The sequence below is a fragment of the Aspergillus thermomutatus genome (genome assembly GCF_002237265.1).
Source record: "Aspergillus thermomutatus strain HMR AF 39 chromosome Unknown NODE_8, whole genome shotgun sequence".
Lineage (NCBI taxonomy): Eukaryota > Fungi > Ascomycota > Eurotiomycetes > Eurotiales > Aspergillaceae > Aspergillus > Aspergillus thermomutatus.
The window spans coordinates 203,425-228,509 of NW_020798056.1; the positions used below are offsets into that span (position 1 = coordinate 203,425).

The 25,085-nt window shown below is 47.8% G+C and overlaps 5 protein-coding genes across 5 annotated transcripts; 1 reads left to right on the forward strand and 4 right to left on the reverse strand.

Annotated features, from left to right (window-relative positions):
* Positions 1-377: 377 nt before the first annotated feature.
* CDV56_109532 (RMD1 family protein) lies at positions 378-1,743 on the reverse strand (the record flags this gene model as incomplete). The annotated part of the gene is made up of 3 exons (XM_026763151.1): positions 378-1,349; positions 1,405-1,677; positions 1,726-1,743. 3 exons carry the CDS (start codon positions 1,741-1,743, stop codon positions 378-380), a joined length of 1,263 nt encoding a protein of 420 aa, XP_026618461.1.
* A 299-nt stretch (positions 1,744-2,042) lies between these two features.
* Positions 2,043-6,145, forward strand: CDV56_109536 (uncharacterized protein; the record flags this gene model as incomplete). Its single annotated transcript, XM_026763155.1, has 5 exons — positions 2,043-2,345; positions 2,398-2,424; positions 2,477-3,453; positions 3,506-5,793; positions 5,937-6,145. The coding sequence occupies 5 exons, from the start codon at positions 2,043-2,045 to the stop codon at positions 6,143-6,145; spliced, it is 3,804 nt and encodes a 1,267-aa protein (XP_026618462.1).
* Positions 6,146-6,785: 640 nt separating this feature from the next.
* Positions 6,786-7,513, reverse strand: CDV56_109551 (uncharacterized protein; the record flags this gene model as incomplete). Its single annotated transcript, XM_026763170.1, has 4 exons — positions 6,786-7,138; positions 7,217-7,264; positions 7,324-7,380; positions 7,438-7,513. 4 exons carry the CDS (start codon positions 7,511-7,513, stop codon positions 6,786-6,788), a joined length of 534 nt encoding a protein of 177 aa, XP_026618463.1.
* A 4,197-nt stretch (positions 7,514-11,710) lies between these two features.
* CDV56_109563 (grainyhead-like protein) lies at positions 11,711-14,275 on the reverse strand (the record flags this gene model as incomplete). The annotated part of the gene is made up of 5 exons (XM_026763182.1): positions 11,711-12,033; positions 12,086-13,377; positions 13,439-13,957; positions 14,054-14,191; positions 14,262-14,275. 5 exons carry the CDS (start codon positions 14,273-14,275, stop codon positions 11,711-11,713), a joined length of 2,286 nt encoding a protein of 761 aa, XP_026618464.1.
* Positions 14,276-21,372: 7,097 nt separating this feature from the next.
* On the reverse strand, positions 21,373-23,889 carry CDV56_109580 (zinc metalloproteinase family protein; the record flags this gene model as incomplete). The annotated part of the gene is made up of 4 exons (XM_026763199.1): positions 21,373-21,536; positions 21,590-23,330; positions 23,432-23,524; positions 23,578-23,889. 4 exons carry the CDS (start codon positions 23,887-23,889, stop codon positions 21,373-21,375), a joined length of 2,310 nt encoding a protein of 769 aa, XP_026618465.1.
* Between the last annotated feature and the right edge of the window lie 1,196 nt (positions 23,890-25,085).

A 25,085-nucleotide genomic window follows, 5' to 3' on the forward strand; every position in this document is an offset into this window, starting at 1 on the left:
GCCCAGGAACTAATAATGATAAGAAACGGCCCAGAAGAAGATAGCTCTCGAGGCGTGGGAAATGGGAATGATGCTGGAAGCACGCGAATGCCTCGTCATTATGTGACTAAGCTTATTGTCACATGTGACCTGTTCAGCTGATAAGCGCCTGATTAGGCTATCGGAGTGCCTATCAAGTCTTTCTACGGAGGAGGTTGATTACTAGGTACCTACCAGGCCGGACATAGCCAATTGCATATCCAGACTCTCCGAAGTAAAAGCGATGATATTTGTTCAAGATGAGCGGGGGGGTATAATTGTTAACACTGGAAATAGCTATCCTAGGATGCAAGGACATGCGTGGTCACCAGATGTGGAGGAACATGGTGGTTTCAAAATCACGAAGTTCCAGAGTTTTGCTCAGCTTTAGCTTCAAGCTCATGAGCACGTTCTTTCCAAAGCCTCAAAACTTCAAAGCCTACCTCAACGGCAATGAGGAGGATGATAATCCATTCAAGGCGGAGGCCGTGTGTCTCGCTCAGCCTCTCTCGAAGCACGCTTGCTATTTCCTGTGCGTAATCCATTTTCTCATTCAAGAGCTTGATGCGAATACCCACATCTAGTGCCCTTCCTACCTGCTCGTAGTAGCCCTCCAGACCAAGCTCATGCCGGCTATCCCAGAATAAATCTGGCAATGAGTCTGTCAGCTCCGAATAGAGATTCAATTGAGCCCGCACACTCAGCAGTTGGCCGGTCTTCCGAAGGATAAAATCTCTTGTGAAGGGTAAGCGAGAGCCTTGCGATAGAAGTGTGGGTATTGTTCTGGTTGACTCGAAATAATTGGCCAGCAGAGTTTCAAGCACTGCCAATTTCGTACTTCGAGCCAGCCCTGACGAAAATGCCACCTTGGTGAGGACCGTGTCTACTGACTGCCGACCGACGAGCTTTGATTCGGAGTCACCGCTACCGGACTTGGTGCCAAGGATAATGGTATCTCCTTTAATGCTGCTGTTCTCCCTTTGAGGATCCTCGATGTATTCCAAATCCTCAGTCTCCAAATGCTCTATGTGGGCGCCTTCCGCCGCCGGGAGAAGAGTCCTAGTTGCCAAAAAAGATGTAAAGCCCTCGGGCAAAGACCACGCCACCACGGTGCCGGAAGGGAAAACGAATACGTCGCCAATCTCATCGGAGGACAAATCGATCGTGGTGGGATTACTCACGCGTCGAATCGAATCTATGGGCACTTGGATATGAACGACTTGAGGAAAAAGGCCTGTTTGAAACGGATCCGGCTCGAAACCTTTCTCTTGGAGGATATCTCTGACTTTGCGGATGTCGAATTGTTCTGCTACAGCATAGGCTGTTACTTCCTTTTAAGTCTAATATCAGCGGCCGATGCTTGCTTCAGTGCGCAGCTGTTGAAACCTTAGTCTGGTGAAGTCCTTGCTCTTTCAGTTGAGCTTTTGATAAGAACCCGTCTTTCGATCTTTGTGCCTCCACTGCCACTCTCCGTAAGGATGTGGGTGCTGCCGGAGTTCTGGCGCCTCTCCTGCGTTGCTTCTGCGTCTCCGAGAACAATTCCTGCGATAGATCACCATTCTTGGATTGTTTCTGACTGAGAAAGGCATTGGATGAGAAGAAATCTTTGCGTCGAGGAAGACCCAGGGGATACGACGCGTGAAGATATTGGCTCTGCGGCTGTTTCAAGAGCCTAGCCACAGCGGGCCTTCTGCATATGGAACAGACGTAAGGCCTTGCGAACATGCTGGGGAATTGGTCTCAAGGAATCCAACAGGGGCCACCGAGCAGGAATCCATTAATTTTACACCTGTGTAACGCCAATGCCCTAAAATTTGACGCGGCAAGGAAAGTGTTGCATAGAAAGTGGTTCAAACCATTTACGGAGTAACCGGCGTTCTACGGAGGAGGGCGTTTTCGAGCTAGGTGCTTAGTCAGCAGGTCTCCCCAAGTTACCCCAGGTCTACAAACTGGTCGCCATGACATGATTCCCCCCACCTGTGGTGATTTTCGAATTGCTCCAGGTACGGAAATAGGCTCTCGCCATGGACGCGCCTGGTGCGACTGAGCCAACAGAGGATGCCCGTCAGGACACCCCGGTACATGACGCTTCCGTGCAGCAAAGAACCACCGATCACAGCTCTCGGCCCGAACAACCTGCGCATGGAGACGAGGAGGATGAGGAGGATAAGGGTAGTGGAGGGGCAGACACTGAAGAGGAAGAAGATGATGACGACGACGACGAAGAAGAGCCTCAACTCAAATACCTGTATCTCACAAAGAACCTGGGTACGGTGTACCGCAATGGCGACGCAACGAGCTCATTCCTTGCCGCGGGCGACAAGATGGTATGATTCCAAAAGCGTGCGATTCACTTTCCTTTGCTGAAATATTCTCTAGATTATTGGGACACACAATGGCAATATTGTAAGCGGACTTGAGCACTTATTGTGAGGGCGCAGTAACTGACGTCTTGCAGCATGTGCTTTCCTTGCCTCTATTCCAGTCGCTTCGGATTTATCACGCACACTCAGCGAGCGTTACTTCCATTTCAATCTCTCCATTCCCTCCTCCCTTACCGAGCATCAAAGTAGAGAACGTCACCAGAACGTTCACGGAAGATCAAGCTCTTCCTACTCGATCCTCGTTTGGCAAGGCCAGCCTCCGCGGTCACAATAAATCAAGCCATCAGACAGCTCTACCCGCAACACCCTCCAATTCAATTTACATCGCGACTTCCTCTATAGATGGTAATGTATGCGTTGCCTCTTTAGTGGATACCAAAGATGTCCTTCTACGGAACTTTGGTCGGCCTGTCCAAGCTGTCGCACTATCACCAGAATACAAGAACGATCGAACATTCTTGTCGGGCGGGCGAGCGGGCGATCTGATTCTTACAACTGGTGGACGAGTGGGTGTGAGCACGAACTCGACGACAATGGGAGGCGCCGCAGCTGCAGCGTCCAGCTGGCTTGGATCGATTGGGTTGGGAACCAATACTGGCAGGGACACCATATTACACACTGGGGAGGGTGCTATCAGCACGATCAAATGGTCGTTATCGGGGAAATATGTCGTCTGGGTCAATGAAGAAGGGATCAAGATTATGCGGTCGAACCTACATCTGGACTCAGCGGACTCTGAGCTTGCTTGGAAACGAATCAGCCACATCGACCGTCCGAATGGGCCTGGATGGGAAGAAATGGCCGGTGTCTGGAGGGCTCGAGCTGAATGGGTTGACGAAGATTCTCTGTGCTGGGAGGACAATGTGAAGTCCCAGCACGACGAACCTCATCTTGACACTTCCGCCCCACCGGATGTAGTTGCGACGAAGGAGAATGTGGAGAGGCTGGTTGTGGGTTGGGGAGGGACGGTTTGGGTCATCAATGTGTATCCCGACCGACCAAACAAGAACAATAAAGACCTGCGGATAGGATCTGTCCAAGTGTCTACGATGTGAGTTTGTGTTGTCACAATTATGAAATGATCGCTGACAGATTGACTCTAGCTTGCGAACCGACTGTATTATATCTGGCATTTCACAATATACACCAAACCATATAGCTGTTCTTGCATATATTGAGGCCGAGGAAGAGGATTTTTCGGAAGAGCGGACGAAGCACGGCGTTCTTCGTCCTGGCTCACGTCGCCGTCCTCGGGGCCTGGAACCCGAGCTTCGCATTATAGACATCGATACCAAAGAAGAGCTCAGCGCCGATACGCTAACAGTTAGCCGTTATGAAAGCCTCACTTCTTCAGACTACCACATGTGCGTCATACCGCCGTGGAAATCATCAGTGCCAGTGTCTCAACGGGGCCCTCTGGAGACGCTTGGAAATGGCCTCTGGGACGCGACGATGTACCCCGCGAGGTTGTTCAGTTCTGGTGCAAGTATCCGGAGCACAACAAGTAGCGGCGACAAAGGTTCAATCAGAGCACCAAGTATCCTGGCCTCAAAACGGGTGCCGAATGAAGAACCTTTGTCTAAAGAGGTACAGGATATTGCAGGAAGCGCTGGTCCCAAGATCTTCGTCCACGGCCCGTATGACTGCGTGGTTGCTGCAAAAAGAGACCTTTCCGATCGTCTAGCGTGGTTAGATGTACATGAGAAATATGAAGAAGCATGGAAGCTTCTGGAGGAGCATCCAGAAGCTGCGGGAACACAGGAAATTTCGGATCATATGCCTGGTGCCTCAACACGGTCCCAAAGCAGCTTGGGTGACTTCTTCGCCGATGATAGGTCGTCCATCACGACGGCTGGTCGAGCTGTGGCTTCCGCCGCTGACCAAGAGAAGCGCCGAATTGGTGAGCTATGGATCAAACAGTTGCTCGAGCAAGACAACTGGAGTCGAGCCGCTGAAGTTTGCGCGAAGGCAATACAGACTACTTCTGCGTGGGAGCATTGGGCGTGGATCTTCGTGAAGAACAAGAAATTTGACGAAATCTCTTCTGTTATTCCGGCTGACTTTCATCCCCCCTTGTCGTCCGATATATATGAGGAGATTCTGGGCCATTACGTTTCCCGAGATCGGCACAGATTCAGCGAACTCTTGGATTCATGGCCGTTCACCCTGTTTGACGTCACCAGTGTAACGACAACAATTGAGGAACAGTTAGATCCCAGGACGGTTGCGCCTGAAACAGAGGACTGGCGCATACTAATGAATTGCCTTGCCAAGCTCTATCTGGCCGGAGGTCATTATAACGAAGCATTGCACTGTTACATTCGACTACAAGATGCGGACACGGCCATGGCTTTGATCAAGGAGCACCGCTTGCTGGACGCTCTTTCAGATGATATCCCCGCATTTATCATGATTCGTGTTTCCAAGCAACAGATGAAAACGGCTCCAGTTTCCGAACTGGAAGAGATAACCTCCGAGCCAATCAAGCTTCTCGTCAGCGAAGCGTATACTGGAATTGTGCGCCCTGAGGTTGTGGTCACACAGCTTAGAGACGCAAATAGGCTTCTTTTTCTTTATTTCTACCTCCGCGCTCTCTGGCGAGGAGAATCGCTTCCACACAGCGCTGCGAAGCCCCGCAGAGGTCACGGTGCTCGGATTCGGGACGCAGCAAGCAAGTTAGCAGCCGATGAGGGAAAGGCGCTAGTTGATAATTTCGCTGATACCGCCATGGAACTTTTCGCCGACTACGACCGTCCATTGCTGATGGAGTTTTTGCAAGCCAGTACCGCGTACTCCTTTGACACAGCGGTTGCCATCTGCGAGAGCCGCCACTTCACGTCGGAGCTCATCTACCTCCTATCCAAGATGGGACAGACGAAGAAGGCACTGAACTTGATTCTATCCGATCTGAAGGATGTCTCACAGGCGATATCCTTTGCCAAGTCCCAAGATGACCCCGATCTCTGGGAAGATCTTCTCGACTACTCCATGGACAAGCCCCGTTTCATCCACGGGCTCCTTGTCGAGGCCGGCACGTCCATCGACCCGATCAAACTTGTCAGACGCATCCCGAGCGGACTTGAGATCGAAGGGCTGCGGGAAGGACTCACTCGCATGATTCGTGAACATGACCTCCAGGCGAGTATCAGCCAGGGTGCTGCCAGGGTCCTTCATAGCGAAGTCGCAGTGGGCATGAACACCTTACGAAAAGGGCAACAACGAAGAATTAAATTCAATATTATCGAAGAGAAACCCACACAGGTTATCTCCGACACCGGCGATAAAGACGAAGCGAGCAGCAACGCTGATACAGAGAAAGCCTTGTCGCCAAGCCCATCTACGCCTCAACCAGGGAGGTGCGCAGGATGCCACCTCCCTTTCTACCCTAATGGTAAGCTACCTTGCTTGAGCTATACGATTGTGTTCTCGGTGCTCATCCATTATATTCGCGTATAGAAAAGGAAATCCTCGTCGGCTTCGCATGTGGACATGTTTTCCATCTATCACACGTTCATTCTGATGAAACTTCAACAGCCTCGGACGGAAACCAGTCCGGAGTGCAGACCCCGCGTCCACTGCCAGAACTTCGCACACTCACCCTGAACGAACTTTCGCTGTCCACATCTCGCACTGTCGGCGCCAAGGTGACCACCGCGCGGCTGTTGAGAGACCGCATTGGCGATGGCTGCCGCATCTGTTCCCTGGCCAAAGAGATTGAGGCGCTGGGTGATTCCGAAACGTGATGGCAGTCTCGCAGTCATCACGGTGGTTTAGTCTCCGACGCATGATCTACGAATTTCTCGTTGATCGCATGTATACTCTCTGTTTGTTCTCATTTTTGAATTCTTCGTTACGAGCTCTGAGCGGTTGGATCAGTTTTGAAACGGGGTCTCTATTATTCTTCATGCATGGTGTTCAAATACGCTCATATTCTCAGCGCTTATGCTGAGTGAAACAGTCGTTGGAGAGAAGGTCCTATGGCATTTGTCCGTCAGGTAACTGCTCCACAACTTCATGATGTGACTAGATGGGCGATATATGTTTGGTCCTTAGAAGATACCCATGGTAGTAACAATCACAATGCTAATATCATATTATTTGAGTGCAAGACTTGATCAAATCATGCGGAAACCAGCCGCCTTGAGTTTCATTGGAAAGTATTAAATTTGTTGAGTATTAATGAAAGTGAGCAGCACATTACTGCCGCATCCTCATAAAACAGGTAAAACACAGTCAACATGACCCACGTGAGCTTCTTGAAATCAGAATTACAAACATAGCCAGTCATACCAGTTGCTCTGGACGGGGATTCAATCAGAGTTTGCTTCACGAGTCTCTTTGCTTCTAAAAGCGCAATAAGGCGGATGGATAGAACATGGCATCCTAGACGTTCATGAAACTCGTCATAACCAAGCTCCATGCCAGCAAGGCAAAGCGTATTTTCCCTTGACCAGAGGCAGAATCTGACAGAGGAGGAGCGAATGGTGGTCCACTGCTGCTGGGCACAGGAGTAGAAACACTGCTGCTACTGGTCGAGCTGGTACGGTGAGAAGTCGTCTGCTCTACAGACGACGTGGTGAAAGATGCTGACGTGGAAACAGTACTCTGGGGCGTTGACATCGAAGTGGTGGTAGCCACGGTCGAAGTTGCCGGAATCGAAATGGTGGTAGAAGGCTTTGAGGGGATCGTGCTTGAAAATTCGCAGACAGTCTCCGTGACAGTGATGATGACAGTATCTACATATGAAGGCGTGTCAGCACATGGACAGACCACAAGTAGAGAAGTAGTGTGTATGGCCAGGGCAAAGAACTTACTCTCGCGAGGCAGATATTTCAAGTCCAGTGGAACGGCTGCTCTCACGACTATAATGCTGTCAGTGTACGGCAAGATTCGCAGTTAGGTAGTCAACATGAAATCTCACCAATGGCATCCCTCAGATTCAGATTCTCATCGGCGGCTTTGAGGTCTTCTATCATGCCTGCCGAAAGGTGTTAAAACAGCACACCTCAGTTGGGGTGACGAGCAGACAACTTACCAACTCCAGAGCTCAAGGTTGCGAGATAACAAACAGCGAAGCAGAAAACAACCTTGAAAGAAGCCGTAGAAGCCATGTTGGTTACTTTTAGGACGAGCAGATCCAGAGCAAACTAGATGCAGAAAGACAAGTTTAACGATTCGAGATGTAGAAGAGTTCACAAGCGGATGGCTGGACGAAGAGCAAAATACGATGGTGGGAGGAGACGGAGAGATCAAAGGGAGAGGGAAGAAGGAGGGCCAGAGAAAGGGGAGAGTCAGCTGGAAAGTAGACGAGTGTTTGTTGCTCAAAGAAACAGTTACAGAAGGTGCGACAGTGACATTCCCCAAATAGGAAAGTGATGTCACTACAGTACCAATGTCAACACCCATCAAACTGGACGCTTGAACAAAGAGAAAGATGGGTTCTACCTTTCCATTCTTTCTAGTCGGACTTGGAGTACGGCAGCTTTCCCCCAATCTGCTCTAACTAATCTGCGTAGCCTGTTGTGTCAAGGCTCAATGCCTCTGATAATGATATAGGCATGTCCCCTTTGTCGTCTCGACAAAGGGTAGCTGATTATGTTTATCCTTACGCGATTCGAAAACCATGTATGGTGAGCCTAGTGGAACTGATCGACTGACTGATCTGATAAAGCGATTCGGTTCCTATCAATGACTATTTTATGCACCATTGGCGTGCTCACGGATTTCTCATCCGTAGGAGTGTGGAACAACCAACCGTAACCAGCGGATATCAATAAGGTAGTATCTGACTCTCAAGGATACCACTCGAGGATAGGTCTACCTCAAACTTATGGATCTTACCAATCAATCTTAGAAATCGCTATGAGACATCTCGAAACGGTTGATAATCAGCTCATACTCAGTTCAGATCTCTCCTTGTGCCCTGAAACGTGACCGTAAAGCTCATCAAAACAGCATAGTCAAGACTTAAGCTTTCATTATTTGCCACTCCGCTTTATCTAATATGGCAAAGACTGCAGGCGTTGATCGGATCTCCCAGCGGTCAGGCGCTAGAAATAAGCATAATTGCCCTGCTCATCACCATGCTGTTTAGAAAAAGACTGACAGAGGGCATTTTTCGAGTAACTCAGACAGACCTTGGTATACTACCAACAATTCACTGGTATACTAACGACTTACAGAGGTAGCTACGCTTAATGTTGTGCAAAGTGTTGGCCTATACAAGCAACTAATATTAAGCAGGTGCTCATCTACAGATGTGTAACTTATGAATAACGCAATCAGAACCTATTGAGTTCTCATAACAACAGAACCACATCTCTTGATGTCCATGATTTGATGAACCACCTGGATAGCAGCAGCCCTGTCCTGGGTTCAGTAGACACTCGCAATGGTATAACCTCAAATTTACCCTGTACAGAAATACTGACCTGTCGGGCCTGAAACGTCTGCGGCGTACAGTAATAAACAGTATTTTTTGAGTGTATTTTATTTTCTCTTAAGGATTGAGTGAGTGACTCTTGGGCCAGACTCTCATACCATGGTCGATTTCCCTGGCAGACTCCACATCGGCACGACCCGCGTGGAGGTATCCATTGCCTAAAGAAAGCAAAAGAATTTAATGACATCATATCAAGGTCGGAGGTACAGCCGTTTCTAGACTAATGAAAAGACTGACGTCAACTTCATAGACAGGAGAGAGTTGGCGCAACAGGCGGCAGCATCTCCTCCTCTGCTTTCTGGCAGGTTTCGGCTCACCCTCCCTTCGCAAACACTTTCTTATCTATAGGCAAGTTCAAAAAGACAGAAATTATGGAAATCAACTGTATTAGATGATGGTGAGAAGAAACCACATCGCGAAAATATCAGGAATCCTCTTCCCAATACATAAAGCAAAAAAAAAAAAATAAGATAACTCCAACATCAACGCGTAGATCGGCAGGGATGCCAAGATCCTAGTAATCTATTGATTGGTTGAAGAATATCCCATCGAAAGAGACCTAACAACAAAAGTCAAAACACAAAGCACAACCACTAGTCCAGCCATGGATTACGCATATCTGGAACTCAGGAATCTGGGTCATCCGCAATTAATATGGGCGACTACATTTCCCACTAGTTCCCGGCATTGTGCAACGTTGCTGTGCATACTAGAAATTGCCCCCTCTTGGGATTTCGCTACACACGGTTTAGTCGAAACTCGAATATCATCTCAGTTTCCCCCATGAACAGCATTGATATGAAAATATCAAAATTACCGAGCTCAACCTCTAAGCCATGACGTAATACCAGTTCGGCTTTGCAGGGAGCCGATGCACCAGCCACCAAGCCCAAAAATGATTAACCAACAATGTCATTGGAGGACCAGAGTCTGTCTACTGCCTCATTAGGCAAGTGTCTAATAAAAACCTTAATGAGTAATGAGCGACTCGACTTTTTCTCTCCTACTATTGTACGCTCGTACCTGTAGAGGATGGAAGCGGGTCACGGGTGTGGCACTAGTCACTGTGGAGTACCATAAGCGACCGACAACGGGGGCCGAGTCAACTGGAATGCCCACCAAATCCGTTACGGTCAGGGCGATTTGGGTCGAGACAATGCGGGCTCCCCACCAGTAAAAACAGAGCATTACAGGTCTTTCGTTGACGACAACTCAAATCAGTTTGAGATGAGTGCGGAAATAGGACAACAGCAGAGGAAGTCACTCACCAGGCCTGGTATTTAGGAGGGAGACTGGACTGACCATGTCTCATCTGCAGCTCTGGTGTTGTTGGGCTTTTTTACATTACTCTTGTTTCGTCCTGAAAGTGCCTAGGACTCCGTACTGTAAATAAAATGCTGAATACGAGTCTCATACTGCCGATCTTACGCAAACTGTAATTAAAATTTGTGTTCTGGCTTTTAACAGATGGGCAAAGGGCCCAGCCACTCACAGCCCAAGACCATTAGACTGTGCTTGGGTGGGTCCTGAAATCAATCGCGGCGCGCGCAACCCCGAGTCAGTACTCAGTACTAGTACTGGGTAGCTTGGCAGGCCGGCATGCGCATCAGCTTGCATATGCTGTTAGTAGTTGATATTCTACTCACCGATACTCCGTACTCCATATTTCCCAGTGTCCGTAGTTCCAGAATCCCGACTGATGGGTCCGAGGTTTGAGGGACTCGACAGTATTGACAATTTGACATGCTTTTTTGATTGTGCACATACCTACTCCGTACCTTTTGACTCCATACTGCGCTTTCCACTAGCGTCCACAACAATGACGTAATTACTGTTCGCGGATTTTGGTCGCATCACCCACGGCATTCTAAAATTATGGATATCTCTTGAATTTTGTATCTCAGCCAGCAAAGGTGATCGTATATTCTATACCTATGCTGTATGTACTAACATGAAGCAGAAAGATCCATCTCAGGCATCTTTCCATGTAAAAGAGCGGTTTGCAGTGTTTTTTCGAATCTAACACAGCGTACCCTGAATAGCGGTTTCCGAGTTCTTCAACAAAATGAGGAGAGGACCGATGACAGACCAGCCTTTGATGATGATGATGATGATGATGATGATGATGGCGAATTGTATCACAACAGTATCAGAGTCAGACTGACAGAGGCAATGCTCATTCAAGACTCGAAAAACCACATAATACTTTGCAAGATTAGAGAAATAATAGAAAAGCAAGCAAAAAAAAACAGCAGAGTGGCACAGGGTATCTATCTCGTATGCGTTGTTCCCCAACCAAAGGAAATTGTAGCAGGAAACCTCACAGGCTAATAGGCTGATGAGCAATTGCACGTGTAACATTCCCAAAGAAAAATGGTAAATTTTAAGGAGAAGGGGTAAGGGTCATGAGAAAGATATGGCACAGGAATGGAGGAAAGATCAAGATAGACGAAATCGACAAAATCAAATAAAATCGATGAAACAATCATATTGCGACAGGGTATCATTGCCCGGGAACTCGTTTATTATCCCCGCAATCAACGCCCCGAATGAGATCAGAAAAAAAGAAAGAAAAAGTCAACCGGCAAACCAAGCCCGCAATCACAAAGGAAAAGCAACACAAAGAGAAGAGCAAAGACACTGCAGAACTAGTTAGATATGCATGCAAAGAATTCATGTCTTTGCCCCAGGCGCCAAATAAGATAAGTTACTGAACCGGAATGAAATCTTGCTTATCATGATGAAAGTTGAGTTAGCGTTTTTTTTTTCTCGCTTTTTTCGGCTTTGCTTGGCTGTTAAAGATGAAGAGTCTTTGAGCAGACAAATTTCTGCAACACCGCGCATATTGAAACCGGCTCTGATGGCATTAGTAGCTCAATTTGACCTCCACCGGAGGGTTCAGGTGTTCAGAACTGTTTGCCACTGCGTTGTCGAATGCTGAGGCTTCTGAGATCTCGACAACCATATCTTGGCCATCAGGCAGCTCACGGATGACGTCGTCATCAACCATGATCTTGAGGCCATTTTCCTTAACGTGCAGAACGCGTACTATACGCTGCGGGTCGATCTTCTGCTTCCTCGAAATCTTTTCCATCAAATCACGAACGGTTCGTTCAGTCAGATAGACGGCACGGTAATAGTCATCGCCATTTTGGATGCTTCGCGGGAAGCGAATGTAGAAACATGCAACTAGACTGCGTCAGTACTTTGGCCCCAATACAAGATCTCGCACTCGACTTACTCGGCTTTGGAGGACGTTCCGCAGGTGGTCTGTAGGTGGGATCAATATCCACGGCTTCGATGTAGCCCATGGGCAAATTCGAACCTCCGGAGATTCTCTGTACTTTGACTGGATGCTTCAGAATCACCTTGTCTCCGGAAAATTCAGAACTCGGTCGCGAATTGTCCCTTGAATTGCCTCTTGATCCCTGGTAGCCAGAGTCATAAAAGGGTACATTCTGCTGAAGCTGTGGAGGATGGCAGGGCGAGTTGATCGAGACATTGCTGCTGGTCGGTGAGGGAGTATAAGCAGAGGTATCGATACTAAGACGAGGGTCACCGGGCTTCGGTGGGCCCTCCTTCTTGATTTGATCAAATGAGTCGCCAGGAAAAATCACAGGATATAGATCCGGATCGTCTTGTTCGTCGCCCAGAAGCCCGAGAATGCTCACTGGCCGGGTGGAAGTGAACATATCCTGCATCATCGCCAACTTTGCGTGAAGATCATCTTCCAAGGACAGTTTCTCGCCATCCTGTGAGCTCATTGACCACGTCCTCTTGTGTTTCGAGATTTTAGCAGGGCGCTGGTCAGAACTCTTGAGAGAAATAGAGTTACCGACCCGCTTCCGCTTGCCATAATTGCCAGCACCCATTTCGGCCTGAGCGATCTGGTGACGCAGCTTCTCAATGGTCTTCTTCACATGAGCTACGTCGTTAGACAGCTTCCGCTCGGCCCCATGATCACGGAAAAGTTTGACTTTGCAGTAGCACACTTCGGCTTCACTGAAATCTGCGCTCTCTGGAGTGATCATCTCCGTTTTAGCACAAAGCCTGACGGGAATGCCTTTGACACCTTTGGAATGACTGAAATCTGTGGATAGGAAATTGAACCGAACAGAGATAGCGCATTCAGGTACTCCAGATGCCGGATTGGCCGTCCACGTGACACAAAACCCATCGAACGATGCGCTCTCCAGCTGAATTTGCCGCTGCCTGTGGTCTTCAACGCCTCCTTGGATCGGGTCGACATATTCAACCGCCTGGAGCTTGCCGCCTCGCTGATACGCCTCACTAGACCCACGTCCCTCCTTCCATAATTGCCAGCAAGCAGCAGGCTTTGATCTCTGCTCCTCTTCCTGGAAAGAGACGCGGATGAACGTGCGGTATCTTGCCGGCTGACCCGTCATAGGCGGCGGGTTTGAATCGACTACGGAGACTGAATAGGCTTGTCCTTTGTTCAGATAGGAAATAGGAATTTCGTTCTGATGCTTGATCATCGCTGTTGGGGCACGCAATGTGACATGATAGCGGAAACTGAAGATGTCGGTTAGAATGTCTGCATACTGACAATTTCGGGTGACAAAGAATAGCTTACTTTTCACTGGGACCTGGAGTATCTGAGTGATCAGAAGTGTGTATTGTCGAAGCGGCAAACTGCGAAGTATTTCCCTGCATATCGACATCATTTAAAGACAATTCATCCACAGACTCGTCCATTGCATCATAGCCAGAATCGCGGTGAACAAATGCGCTGGGCGCAAAAGACGCTTGTGGGGCGAATGCCTGTGGGTTATGAAAATGGGGATTGATATAGTGCTGGTCATAGTGATCAAGGCCAAACGCCGGGCCACCAGTGTTTAGGGCTGGGCCGGCAATCTGCTGGGTAAGGGACATGGGTGTGATCATGCTCATGCCGGGCGTGTGCAGGTCTCCAGCTTGGCTATGGAACACTGGCCCCAAACCGCCTGAATTCGGAGTGTAATACCCAGTTTGTTGGGCTGGGAAGTTCATGTATGATAGGGAGTTCGGGTCGACAAAAGAAGGTGTAAATCGCAAGTCCTGTGTGGCGCGCGGTGTAGTATCATTGACTTTCATAGCACCATTTTCCATAAGCCTTTATTGAGGATATAAGTCAGATAATGCCAGACCGAACGAGGCGTAAACACCGAGAAGCGATGAAGGGAGATAGAGTAGATAAGAGATTACTTACCTAGATGGAGTGATAGGCTGATTGCCAGTCACTTGCCCCAAACCCGGAGCAGTGCGTTGCGACCCTAAGGGCACTACATCGGAGAAAGTTTTCTGAAATCTTTGAATGAGCTCTTCGTCTGGCTTCTGGGAGTTTTTTCTACCTGTCGGTGAGCATACACCCAAGAAAGCATCCATTAACTACAGCGTAGATAGCGAATTCGACATACCTGTTGCGGAACATTGTGGGCAAACCGAGGTGCCTGGGTGTTAAAAGTTCACGCGGAATTGGCAGTTGACAGATCTAGGAACGGTGAACGACGAAGCGCCACTAAAGTCAACATTCGGATCAGGCGTGGTCACTATCGCTGGGAGGAGCTTGTGGCGGTTGTGGTGTGTTCAAAGCTTTTGCACCGTCCTATGATAATTTTCTGTGGTGACCACCGATACTCTATCGTGATCGCGAAAGTGTCCACTTGAAACCGAAGCGCTCTAAGTTTTGCGATGAGAGAGGTTGTTTGATCAAAACGTCCGCGGGAAGAAATCTGAGAATTTGGGGGTTGCGGAAATGTGAGATTGTGGAGATTGGGTTGTAGTTGAAGCGTTCCTTTCTCAATGGAGACGGTAGTGACTGGGAAGATATTGAACCACGGACACAGGATAGATTTATACGATCGCGCGAAAGTGGAAGGGAGAGACTGAGAGAAGAGTGTAGATGATGTAGGTCGAACGAACAGAAGTCGCGTCAATGGTGGGGAGATCCGTGAGGGCGCGATATGAGTAACGAGGGGCGAAAAAAGATGGGATTGATAATGGGGTGTGGATTAGGAGGATGCACGGAGGATCTAAATCGCAGGTAACAGGAGCCCCCAATGACAGTGGAATATGAAATGGATGGGCGGAAGGCTATGGAGGGATAGCGACTGATGACTTAGAAAGTACAGCTGCTCAGAACCACAGGTACCTGGTGGAGGGTTGAGAGAAGGTTTCTGCCCGGGAGAATTGGAGAAGAAGAATGTGATATAATTTAGGAAACAGAGCAGACCGAAAGGGGCCACATGGGCAACGTGGTGATGTAAAAGAAGAGTAGACGGGGAAAAGAATTAGTGAACAGTGAAAGCCTCGTCCAGAAGAAAAGCTTCTGGGCCAATTTTCTTTTATTATTCCTTCTGCTTCATCTTTGATCCTTTCTCTAGAATATGCGGGTTCAACTAAGAAACCGACGAAAAAAGAGTTCGACCGCTGTGATCACTTTTCTGGGACGGAGTCAAACGGACAAGACCCAAGGATCGGTGGGGAGATAGAAGGAGGGGTGGAGACCCGGTAATTTGTAAAATGATCTTCCGTTGAGTTGCTTCCATGCAGCCTAGGTGGTATTATTGATATTACCGCTGTATATTAAATCCAGTACAGAGAATATAATACACAGCTGCGACGGTACCTGGTATGGGTTGTAAAGCATCTCGTAATTTATCACTCAATGAGCTCAATGAGTACCACCTCGTCGATAGCAAAACTTACTTAGAAGTTCGAGTAAAACACAAAATTCACCTTCAACTGAACCACTTATGACATCATCTCCTATCCACCATACTACTTTTTATTTCTCCATGGGTGGGACCTCTCAATGAGCCAGATCTCAGTCCGTCTCCCATCACCCGAGACTGTGGTATCAGTCCGATATTGGACTCCCCAGAGCCACAGAAGGAAAAGGGAAAATATTGGAATTGTCCCGCATACAAGAGAAGGTCTTGCAACATGCACCATCATAGCTCAGATCGTTCCTAGCATAATGAGCCGGTAGATTGGAACTACAGGGCGAAGGTTAGTCTTTCCATAGTACCAACAGACGATGCGATAAGACCTCCAGATTGTGGTATATAGTCTTCATTGACGGGTTTGTATACGTAGCCTTACTGATTCCATCTAGCGATATTCCGTATTGCAGAAAAAAGAATACTCCGTAGTCGTGGTCGTTCTCTGATTTGTTTTTCATTCTGCTCATCTTTGTCCCTCCCATGTCTCCCGCAAGCCATTTACTCAATAGCTGGTAATCTGAAGCTTCCGCAGATCCTTCTTTAAATAAATTAAATAAGGATCCTATATGCTACTTTATTGACACTTAAGCAGCCCTTACAAGGCGGATTGATGATTGTCATCTGAGGTAGTGTAATCAACTCACTGGGGATGTCGATTGGTCTTGATGGATCGAATTGACTCTGGGAGTTCTATTGTGAGGAGTTCGTCTTGGCTGCTTGCTCTAACTGCATGGGCCAGTTGAGATACGCTCAGGAGAAGCAAAATAGACATGAACAATGATCCGCCATAACTGCGGTTATGGAGGTATTCCTCTGCCATGTCTCCTTAGTATCTAAAGTATATTGAGAGACAAAGCCATTTGCACCAGCATGGCTCGGTAGGTACCTGCAATCCGTCAGTTCTCCTAAACAGCATTCAGCTAACTAGACCAACCCGTTGAAGAAAGCTTCAATGTTGCCGGTGCTACGCAGGTACCTCAATGACTGAATTGGCCGTACTAGATAGCATCAATAGCATTGTACCCTCGATCTGAAACCTCGCAGACGAACCTTTCTTCGTCATTTAAGCTCTGTAACACCTTGTGTTATGCTCATTGCAGCACTTGAATCTAGTTACTGACAGCTTCGCATGTATCTGATGCGGGCTGTCATTGTATTGTATGAACGACCTAGGATTAGACTAGAATGCCTGAGGCATAACCGTTGTCATCCATTCCGTCCCGGTCGAAGTACCCGCCAATCATCGTGGACAAAACTCTAAAGCCCGCCAATGAAAACTCTTCCTCATGACAGTTGCAAGCCCGCCAATCATATGTGTCACACAAGCATGACCTCCTGTCCCATCCCCATGGATGGAATGGAATCCATGAATCTTTGATCCTTCCATTTTTCCTCTGTATTTCATCATCTACACTCGAGTCATTCCGGGGTTCGGATGATACGCTTACGGAATAATTAAATTTTAGCATTATCCAGCGATCCACCGTTTGATTCGATGAAGATACTCGGAAATATGACGAAATGATTGCATATTGCGAGCTCGGCAGCTGTTGTATCGAACATCAAAATAACTATCCAGTAGCTATTCTGCAAGCGCTTCTTTGCTGGTCAGATGGAGTCTGGAAACATGTAGATACTGATAAGTACTTCATTTGACATTGTCACGTTAGTGGGTCTGAATGTTCCAAAAATGGTCTGTCATGGACTCATGGTCTACTTAGGTCAGACACTTCACCTTATCTAGCATTACTGATCGGCAAGCCAGCCTATTTACTGATTGGCTGAATTCGGGAACACAGGTAGGTAAGGTAAAGGGAAGAAGACCGAAAGAGGGATCGTCAACAAAAGGACCTGATTCCAGGCTGTATTAGTTATTACTGCCTTGGGCAGGAAATATCTAATAGGTACTACCTTATTAGCTCAATAGAGAGGTACGTATGCGGTTCCGAAATATTGTACGGAGTACCAAGGGATTCTTTTTATGGCCTGCATGAGATTCATGGTCCTAGTGGTTGTGGTTGAGTTGACGAGCGCCAAGACCTGTGAGATAGCGGGGATTCGGGCGTCCTCACTTTTAAACCGAGATTCATGTCTTTACCAGGAAACCTATGGGTAAGGTTAACATTGTCTAGGAAAATTTACGAGCCGCCAACTGACAAGCCAGGCTCTTCTTCTATCTCCTGAAAATCGCATATGGCAAATGAGTGCACAGTAAATAAGCCCTATGGGCCCAGCACTACATCATAGCTCCCTTGACTGCATATATGTACCCAATAATGAATAACCATCCACAATGATGATTATTTGAAACAATATGGAAACTTTGACTATGACAACTTCGATAGTTCATAGATGAAACTATCAGTCTGGTAAGAACATCTAAAGTGTGATATTAGAATCAAAGATGCAAGGGACACATGATTATCCTCATGTAAGATAAGGCACCATCTACGCCACAATCAATGATTATCCATTGCTGTACAACCCTAATGTGTTATATATTAAAGGCAATGTAAGAAGAAGATCCTTTAGCCCATGTGCCATCTATTTCTACATAAGCAGTGTAGTTCATTAAGTGGTACCAGGAGCTGTCCCCTGTACTTACATAATTATTGCTATCAATATGCTTTTATCTGACATCAGTATCATCATCTGTCACTAATGTTTTCTTGACACCTAATATTAGTTATAGTGGCCCGTTCTCTGAGCAACTGAATATTATTTTCTTATATACGAATACCAGTCTCTCGCTTTCCCGTAACAATAGATTCTACTCCTGTAGCCTCTGGTTCTACTTTGGGTACCCTTTCCCGAGGCATTGGTTCCTGGGGCACACTTACCAGTAGCGTACCAGACTTGAATCGTCGCTGGATTCTCGATTTTATACTTTGAGGAATCATGTTCAGCCATGGCTCGATATAGATGGGCAACACCCCTTGATTGATGGAGAAGTGAAATCCCAATAAGCCCTAGGTTGCGTATACAGAATACGGAGTGCATGTACCAAGCCATGTACATAGTACTGCCAGAAAATGAGATTGAGTGTAGATTGAACACTGACCTGGAGTCGGAAGCTGGACAGGAACAAGCCTGCGAATCATGGTCGATTTGAAATATATCCGTGACCCCACTACTCCGTAGTGGTTTAGTGCTTATGGCCTGGGTCAATCCGTTATCTCCGTATTAGGAAACTAAGGTACCTAGCTAGTAGCTACAGACGGGTGCTCCGTTGAGACTTAGTAGAAATATCTTCCGCGCTCCGCTCATGACCTCCATGAGCTGTATCTATTGCATACACAATAATACGCTTGGACTTGGTTGTTATGCATGGCTGGCTGGTACCCGTTTTTCTGCATGGTCGCCACATCAGCCACGGCGCCGTTATCATAAGCCACATCTACGCCGCCTGATTTTCTCGGGATTTGCATCCGCCCCACACCACCATCATCAGTCATCAACTTTGATAATCACTCTCTCCTCAGGCCAATAACCATCACAACCAGCGGCACATTCATAACGGAGGTCCAAGCGCCGTCCCTTTGAGGTCCAGAGTTCAAAAACATTTTCATTTATTATTATTATTAGTATTGCCATTTGATAGGACCCTAGCCCTAGTCACATACCTATTCGATATCTCAGCACGGTCCTCAAGGTCAGAGCTGGACAACAACTGCAGGCTTGAACTTGGTACATGGTATGCAGTACCTAGGTACCGTGATGGTGATACTACTTGCATGTGTGAACTGTCTGCATCCATAATCCATACTACTGCATAGTGCACAGTGCATAGTCCATGCTGCCTCCGACGACTGAATCCATACATCAAAATCTTCGCTTCAAACCACTAGTCGCCCCCCAAGAGTCTACACCAGATCCCACCAACCCAGCCATTCGATCATGATCGATCATTTCTGTCAAGCCTGTCAGTGGTGCTTCACCCTTCAGGTCTCCATGCGACGGCACTCTAGCGCAGACGCTGCGCTTAAATCATCAAATCATATTTTCGGGACCCGGGTCTAGATAGAGATCTGGCCCATGAGACTGCTGCTGTCTTTCACGTTGCTCTGTATAGTCAGAGAGTCTAGAATATGCATCTCTCCTCGTGCTATCCTGAGACATCGACATCGGCGGTCAACAGTCAACAGTAATCAATCATCACTGATAAACAGAATAACAATACAATACATCCAGTAGAATACCTCAAATAGCTGCAGGACAGACTTTTTCCCCGCCCAAGATTATTATACTTCCCTCCTCAAAAACAGCCACTGAGAATACTACCGTTTTGAGTTCATGAGTCGTACTTTAGGCTAAGGAGCTACCCAACCCATACTCCATACTCCTGAGGTAACACCCAAAAGTACCTACCTTCCTAACTAACTAGGTACCACTTTGCCACATACCTACGGAGAATATTTTCAGACGAATCCAAAATTCCCAATCCACTTTGACACTTTGACCCCGCCCACTGGGTAAATACTAAATTGGCCATCTGACCATTACTCGTTCCTCAAGAATTACTTCATTATGATCTAGTCTACTACCGCATGCAGTAAGGTACACACCCCTAGGCCTATCCAGGTATGGGGTAATTGCGCGGAGGGTCGCGGCTTCTGATTCGTCAGGGATAATGATTCCAGCTCTCTAGGTAACTATTACTCTCGAACACAGTACCATTGATCAAATCCAGAGCTTTGCTGGGCTCTCACACTGATCTCATGAGGGATGACCTGTTGCTTATGCCTGTAGTCTACAGTAAAAGGTGCCTTCAGGTGGCATTCTTTTTGCTAAAGATACATGTACAATACAGTCAAGCCAGGTAGTCATTAGGTATATGTAGACGGGATGTTAAAGTCATGATCATGGAAAGATTAAGGTCAGGAGCTTCTAACCGTATGAAAATCGATGCTCTATCATCTGTTGCCAATGGACTACTAGGACTACAGTTAGTCCCTACACTGAGGAATCATTGTGACCTAATCTGCACTACACCCGAGAATGGCACGGGTTGAAAGATTGTGGCTGTGTAATCATTGAAGTGTCCGATCAACAATCGCATTATGTTCCCATATATATATTCCCCTTCTATCAATCGCAATCATTCCAGGTATGGAACTGTTCATGATAGCCAATGACACTGATGATGCATCTTGTAGCGTCCGTGGCAACTCATAGCAGAAACCCCCTCACGCAATGATAAGTAACATTGAAGACCGGCAACTCCTGGACGCCCTCTTGATCCGCAAACAACAGGTATTTAAGTAATATAAACACTGGCACAGGCACACTAGGATTGTGCCGCAATGATCAAACATGCAATGGTATCCCAGAATATTTGTCCGCGAGCCCCGGACAAATGTTGCCGATGTAAATCTTGGCCGATGAACAACAAAAGAGAAAGAAGCAAATCATTTTCAAAAGGAAAGGACGAGAGTAAAACTCTGAACATGTCCGCCGAGAGCGATTTGTCAAGGCCCAAGATTTGTTGCGGAAAATTGTAGTCGCAAGTTGTTGCTTTGGGCTATGCTTCGTAGCCATCGAGCAGAAGAGAAGACAGAGTGTTGTTGCACAGCCCATACGGTGTGCTTTTGAGAATGAGACGATCAAGCGCTTGCAAGTCCCACGAAGAAATCGCAAATGCAGTACGGGAAGAGGCCAATCAAGCAACGACAGATTAGTGCATTATGATTAGTGAGAAGCCGTCCACCCAGGATCCACAGGATCCTGAAACACCGGCAATTTTATACCCCAAAGGTGGTATCAATGTATGCCTGGGAGACTTGTTAAACCATGATGCGCTCGTTTAAGAAATATGAGGATGTGAAAAGCGCAACACGTACCCGGAGCCTCCCTGAGCATTGCCGAAAATTCCAGATTTCCGGCCTAGGCTCGTCAAAATCTCGATTCCATCAATCCAAGCACCAGCCCTGACGTAAAACCCGAGCAGAATCTCACCCCGTCGAGTGTCTGATGGAAGGGTCAGAGAACGGTCATCACACTGGGGAGCGGTCTTTGCCTACCAAGTACAAACTCATCACCACCGGACTTTCCTCCTCGCTTCCCGAAGAGCTGGCTAGTAGAGTCTTCATAGCAGAATTCTAGTCCGTCCAGCGCCAGTCCGTGATAAATTTTGATCGAGGTCAAAAGTTTGGTTGACACGAAGGCACAGTCCAGCAGTACCTGCTCCGGTTGACTACCGTCCATTTGCGAGAAACCGAGCTTGCCGCTCTTGTAACCAGATTGGCCCTTGGGTAATTTCACTAGAGACAGTTTGGACTTCAAGGATCCGATAGAATCAACGGTATAGCTTCCAAGCGCACCAGAGAAGACGGCCAATTTGATATTCTTCCTCTTTTCTTTCTCGCTGCCAAACAATCGTTGCCGGAGTTCACTTTCCGTTACGGTGACCTGTTTCGGAAGGCCATTACTGCTGGATTCGCTGTTGAGGTACTCGATGAAATTATGGCACACATCATCTCCCTCGGCATAGAGTTCGATAAAAGCAATGCCGGAGGAAGCGGTGAACAAAATCTTCCCGTTTTCGACAGGCCACACCTGCACGCTATCGTCCGAGCTTACGGGGGCATCCGAAGGCAGGCGGAAACATGGATGGAACCTGAAACGCAATGCATCGAGCCGGTGCCAGCCGCATTCGTCCTGTGGCAGACACAGCTTCAGGCCCTGGGTTTTGGTTCGTGTTGAAAAGGGTTCGCGAGTCGTGAAAGAGCGATTCAGACGGACATAGTCCCTGAGCATGATTCCCGATTCCTGGTGCGGACATCCGAAGAGATGGCCAACTTCGTGGAGGTGAGCTCCAATACCAATGTTCGCTGCTTCCCAAACTGAGCCAGCCTCTCCGCAGTCATTCGCTACGAAGTCAGTGTTGGTGCGAGTACAGTCGGAGAAAGCTTCCACCACTTCCTCAAGGCAAGTTGGGTAACTATGGAGACAGTGGGAGCCGAATATCGCCATCTTGATGTTGTCCCCACTCGAGCCCAGCGCAGCGTGGCCGGTGATCGTTTTGGATCCCTTGTCCCAGTGAGAGTCCAGAAGCAGGACCGAAATGTACTGTTTTTGCCGCGCCTGCGGTTGGAAGTAGTTCTTCACAGCTTCCTTGGCAATATTGAACAGTTCATCTTTCTTAGTGGCCGGACCATACTGCTGAGCGATGTCAAGAGCACGGAGTTCTGCTACTGTTTTATCGGTACGGACAACATGAACTTTGGCCTCATTCCGCATCAAGCCATTCGTCGCATCACGACGACTCAGGGTGCCTGTCTGCCACTCCTCCTCGAAGCGGAAACACCGCCGCCCAAAATTGTTACGGAACATCTGCTCGGCGGTGAACGCTTGCCATAAGTAAGCCGCCGTTCGATATTTCCGGATCGCGGTTTCGAGGTCATTTCCTTCCCGCTGCTGCCTTTCCGGGACCGCATCGAAAGTCCCATCCGAATCCTTGCCAAGCAGAATCACCAAGTGTAAGGGAGGAGCATTGACCAATGGCAGGTAGTTTATGCTGATCCATGAGGAATGAATGGCAGGATGAGCGCTGCCAGATGACAGCTTTGTGGAGACAAAGTCGAATCGCAATCGATTGGGACCCGGAACTAAATGCACTAGGGCTTTGAAATGAGACGAGGTGACCGGCCAGCCGATCGAAGGAAATCCATCTTGATGGTGGTATACCGTTACACTTCCGTCCAGCGGATGTTGCCTTGGGTCTCCAATTTGTCCATATACCAGTAGCACTTTTTGGTGTACCTGTGGGAAGCAGAGAGCTGTTAGCCCACTTCTTTGACAAGCGGATCATAGGAACAGGCAGTTCCGAAGCCAATTGAGCGGCGACAACGCAAAGCACGTACCCATGAGTTGTCTGAGATGGAGATGATTCTCGGAGCGTAGGGAGAGGATGGACTAGGTGATCGGGCGCTATTGATTGAAATTGTACTACCAGCCTGTCGGAGCAGTCAGAATCCGGGGTAGAGTAAACAATGCGATTATGACGTACAATCATGCTATTTCGCTGAGACGAAGGAACAGGAGCAAGACTGGGTCGCTGAGGGGGCACAGTAAGCGGGGTACTTATGCCGTTGACATTGCTATTGACCTCAGTCAACGCGGGGAGGTTTGGGGAGGACACATTGGGTTTGATGGAAGAAGGCGGAGTGACGGAGCTGTATGAAGCTGTGTCGAGTGTCGAGGAAGATTTTCCCGACGTCATTTCGCCATTGGATTGGGACTCGTTGAACTTGGAATCGTAGGATTTGCTCGTATGGAAACTCGCCTTGGAGCGGCGACGCAACGGTTTGAAGAACGGCATTTTGTGAGTACCCTACCCCTATTAAGATAGATGATATCCTTCTGAAGGGGGTCTGAACAATGGACGACCGAGAATTGGACGTATCGAGGAACACTCTGCAATTGGAAGGAGGAAAGAGAGCCTCTTGTTTCCCTTAGTGCTTAGACGTAGCTTGGTGGATGATGTGGCTTTCCCCCTTTCTGTTTCCCCCAAACTCGAGTGTCTTACACCCCCTCCGAGCAGGAGAAACGAGCGACCGACCCTTTATTTTTCTCAAGCGCGAAAAGGAGAGAAGGAGAGGACGGGAACTGGCTGCCCTGGGCAGCTGTCGCGGGGAGAACCACCTTACCGAAGGTAGGTAAGGTAAGGACGATGGGTGGGCAGAGGTAGTAAAGCCGCAAAGCGACCGTTTGCGGTTACGGGTTGACGACCGATTGGCAGTGGGCGATCAACCACCCCGCATGAGTTCTAGAAATTGGTACTAGATCGAGAGTGCAAAGTTATGAGCTTCTTCTAGTGCTGTGATTAAAATGACTGGTGGTCTGTAGTAGCGAAAGAGAGAAGAAAAGGACTATGGTTTTCAGAAGGAGGGACAAGAGTTGAAAAAAGCGAGGGAAGAGCAGGGCCAAAACCTGATATTGGGACAAGGAAGAAAACAATGGAAGGAAGAGCAGAAGGGAAAAAAATGATAAGCATGAGAAAAACAAGAAACAAGAAAGATGCCTGGAGGCTGGAGCAAGTTACTACAGTACTAGTTAGTTAGATGGTGATGGTGGGAGCTACTTTTAGTAGCCCATTAATCTCTTAGCATCTTAGCATCAACGCCTTACTAGTGGTCTTTAAGTTGATTGGAGTGGATTGATGGTATGGGCGATGGAGTCCTTCATCATCACATACCAGAAACCCTGAAGAAACCATGAGGTACCTTATCTGTTTCTATCATATCTCTATGAGAGTGAGACATTGTCCATTGTTCTTATTTCAATCTCTTGACAGTTCCAACTCTAGCAGCATATACGTAGATACGAGTACTACCTAGTATAAATGCAAATTCTTAGCAGTCAACAGTCTAACACCACCGTCATCATAGCTACACCGAAGTGGGTCATTCCCACCCTGTCCCTCGTCGCACTACCTGCCTGTCCGTTGCGCTTGGACAAGGGCGCGTTACGTAGGCTGGATGTGCCCGCTGGCCAACGGTGCAGCGTCGAATAGTT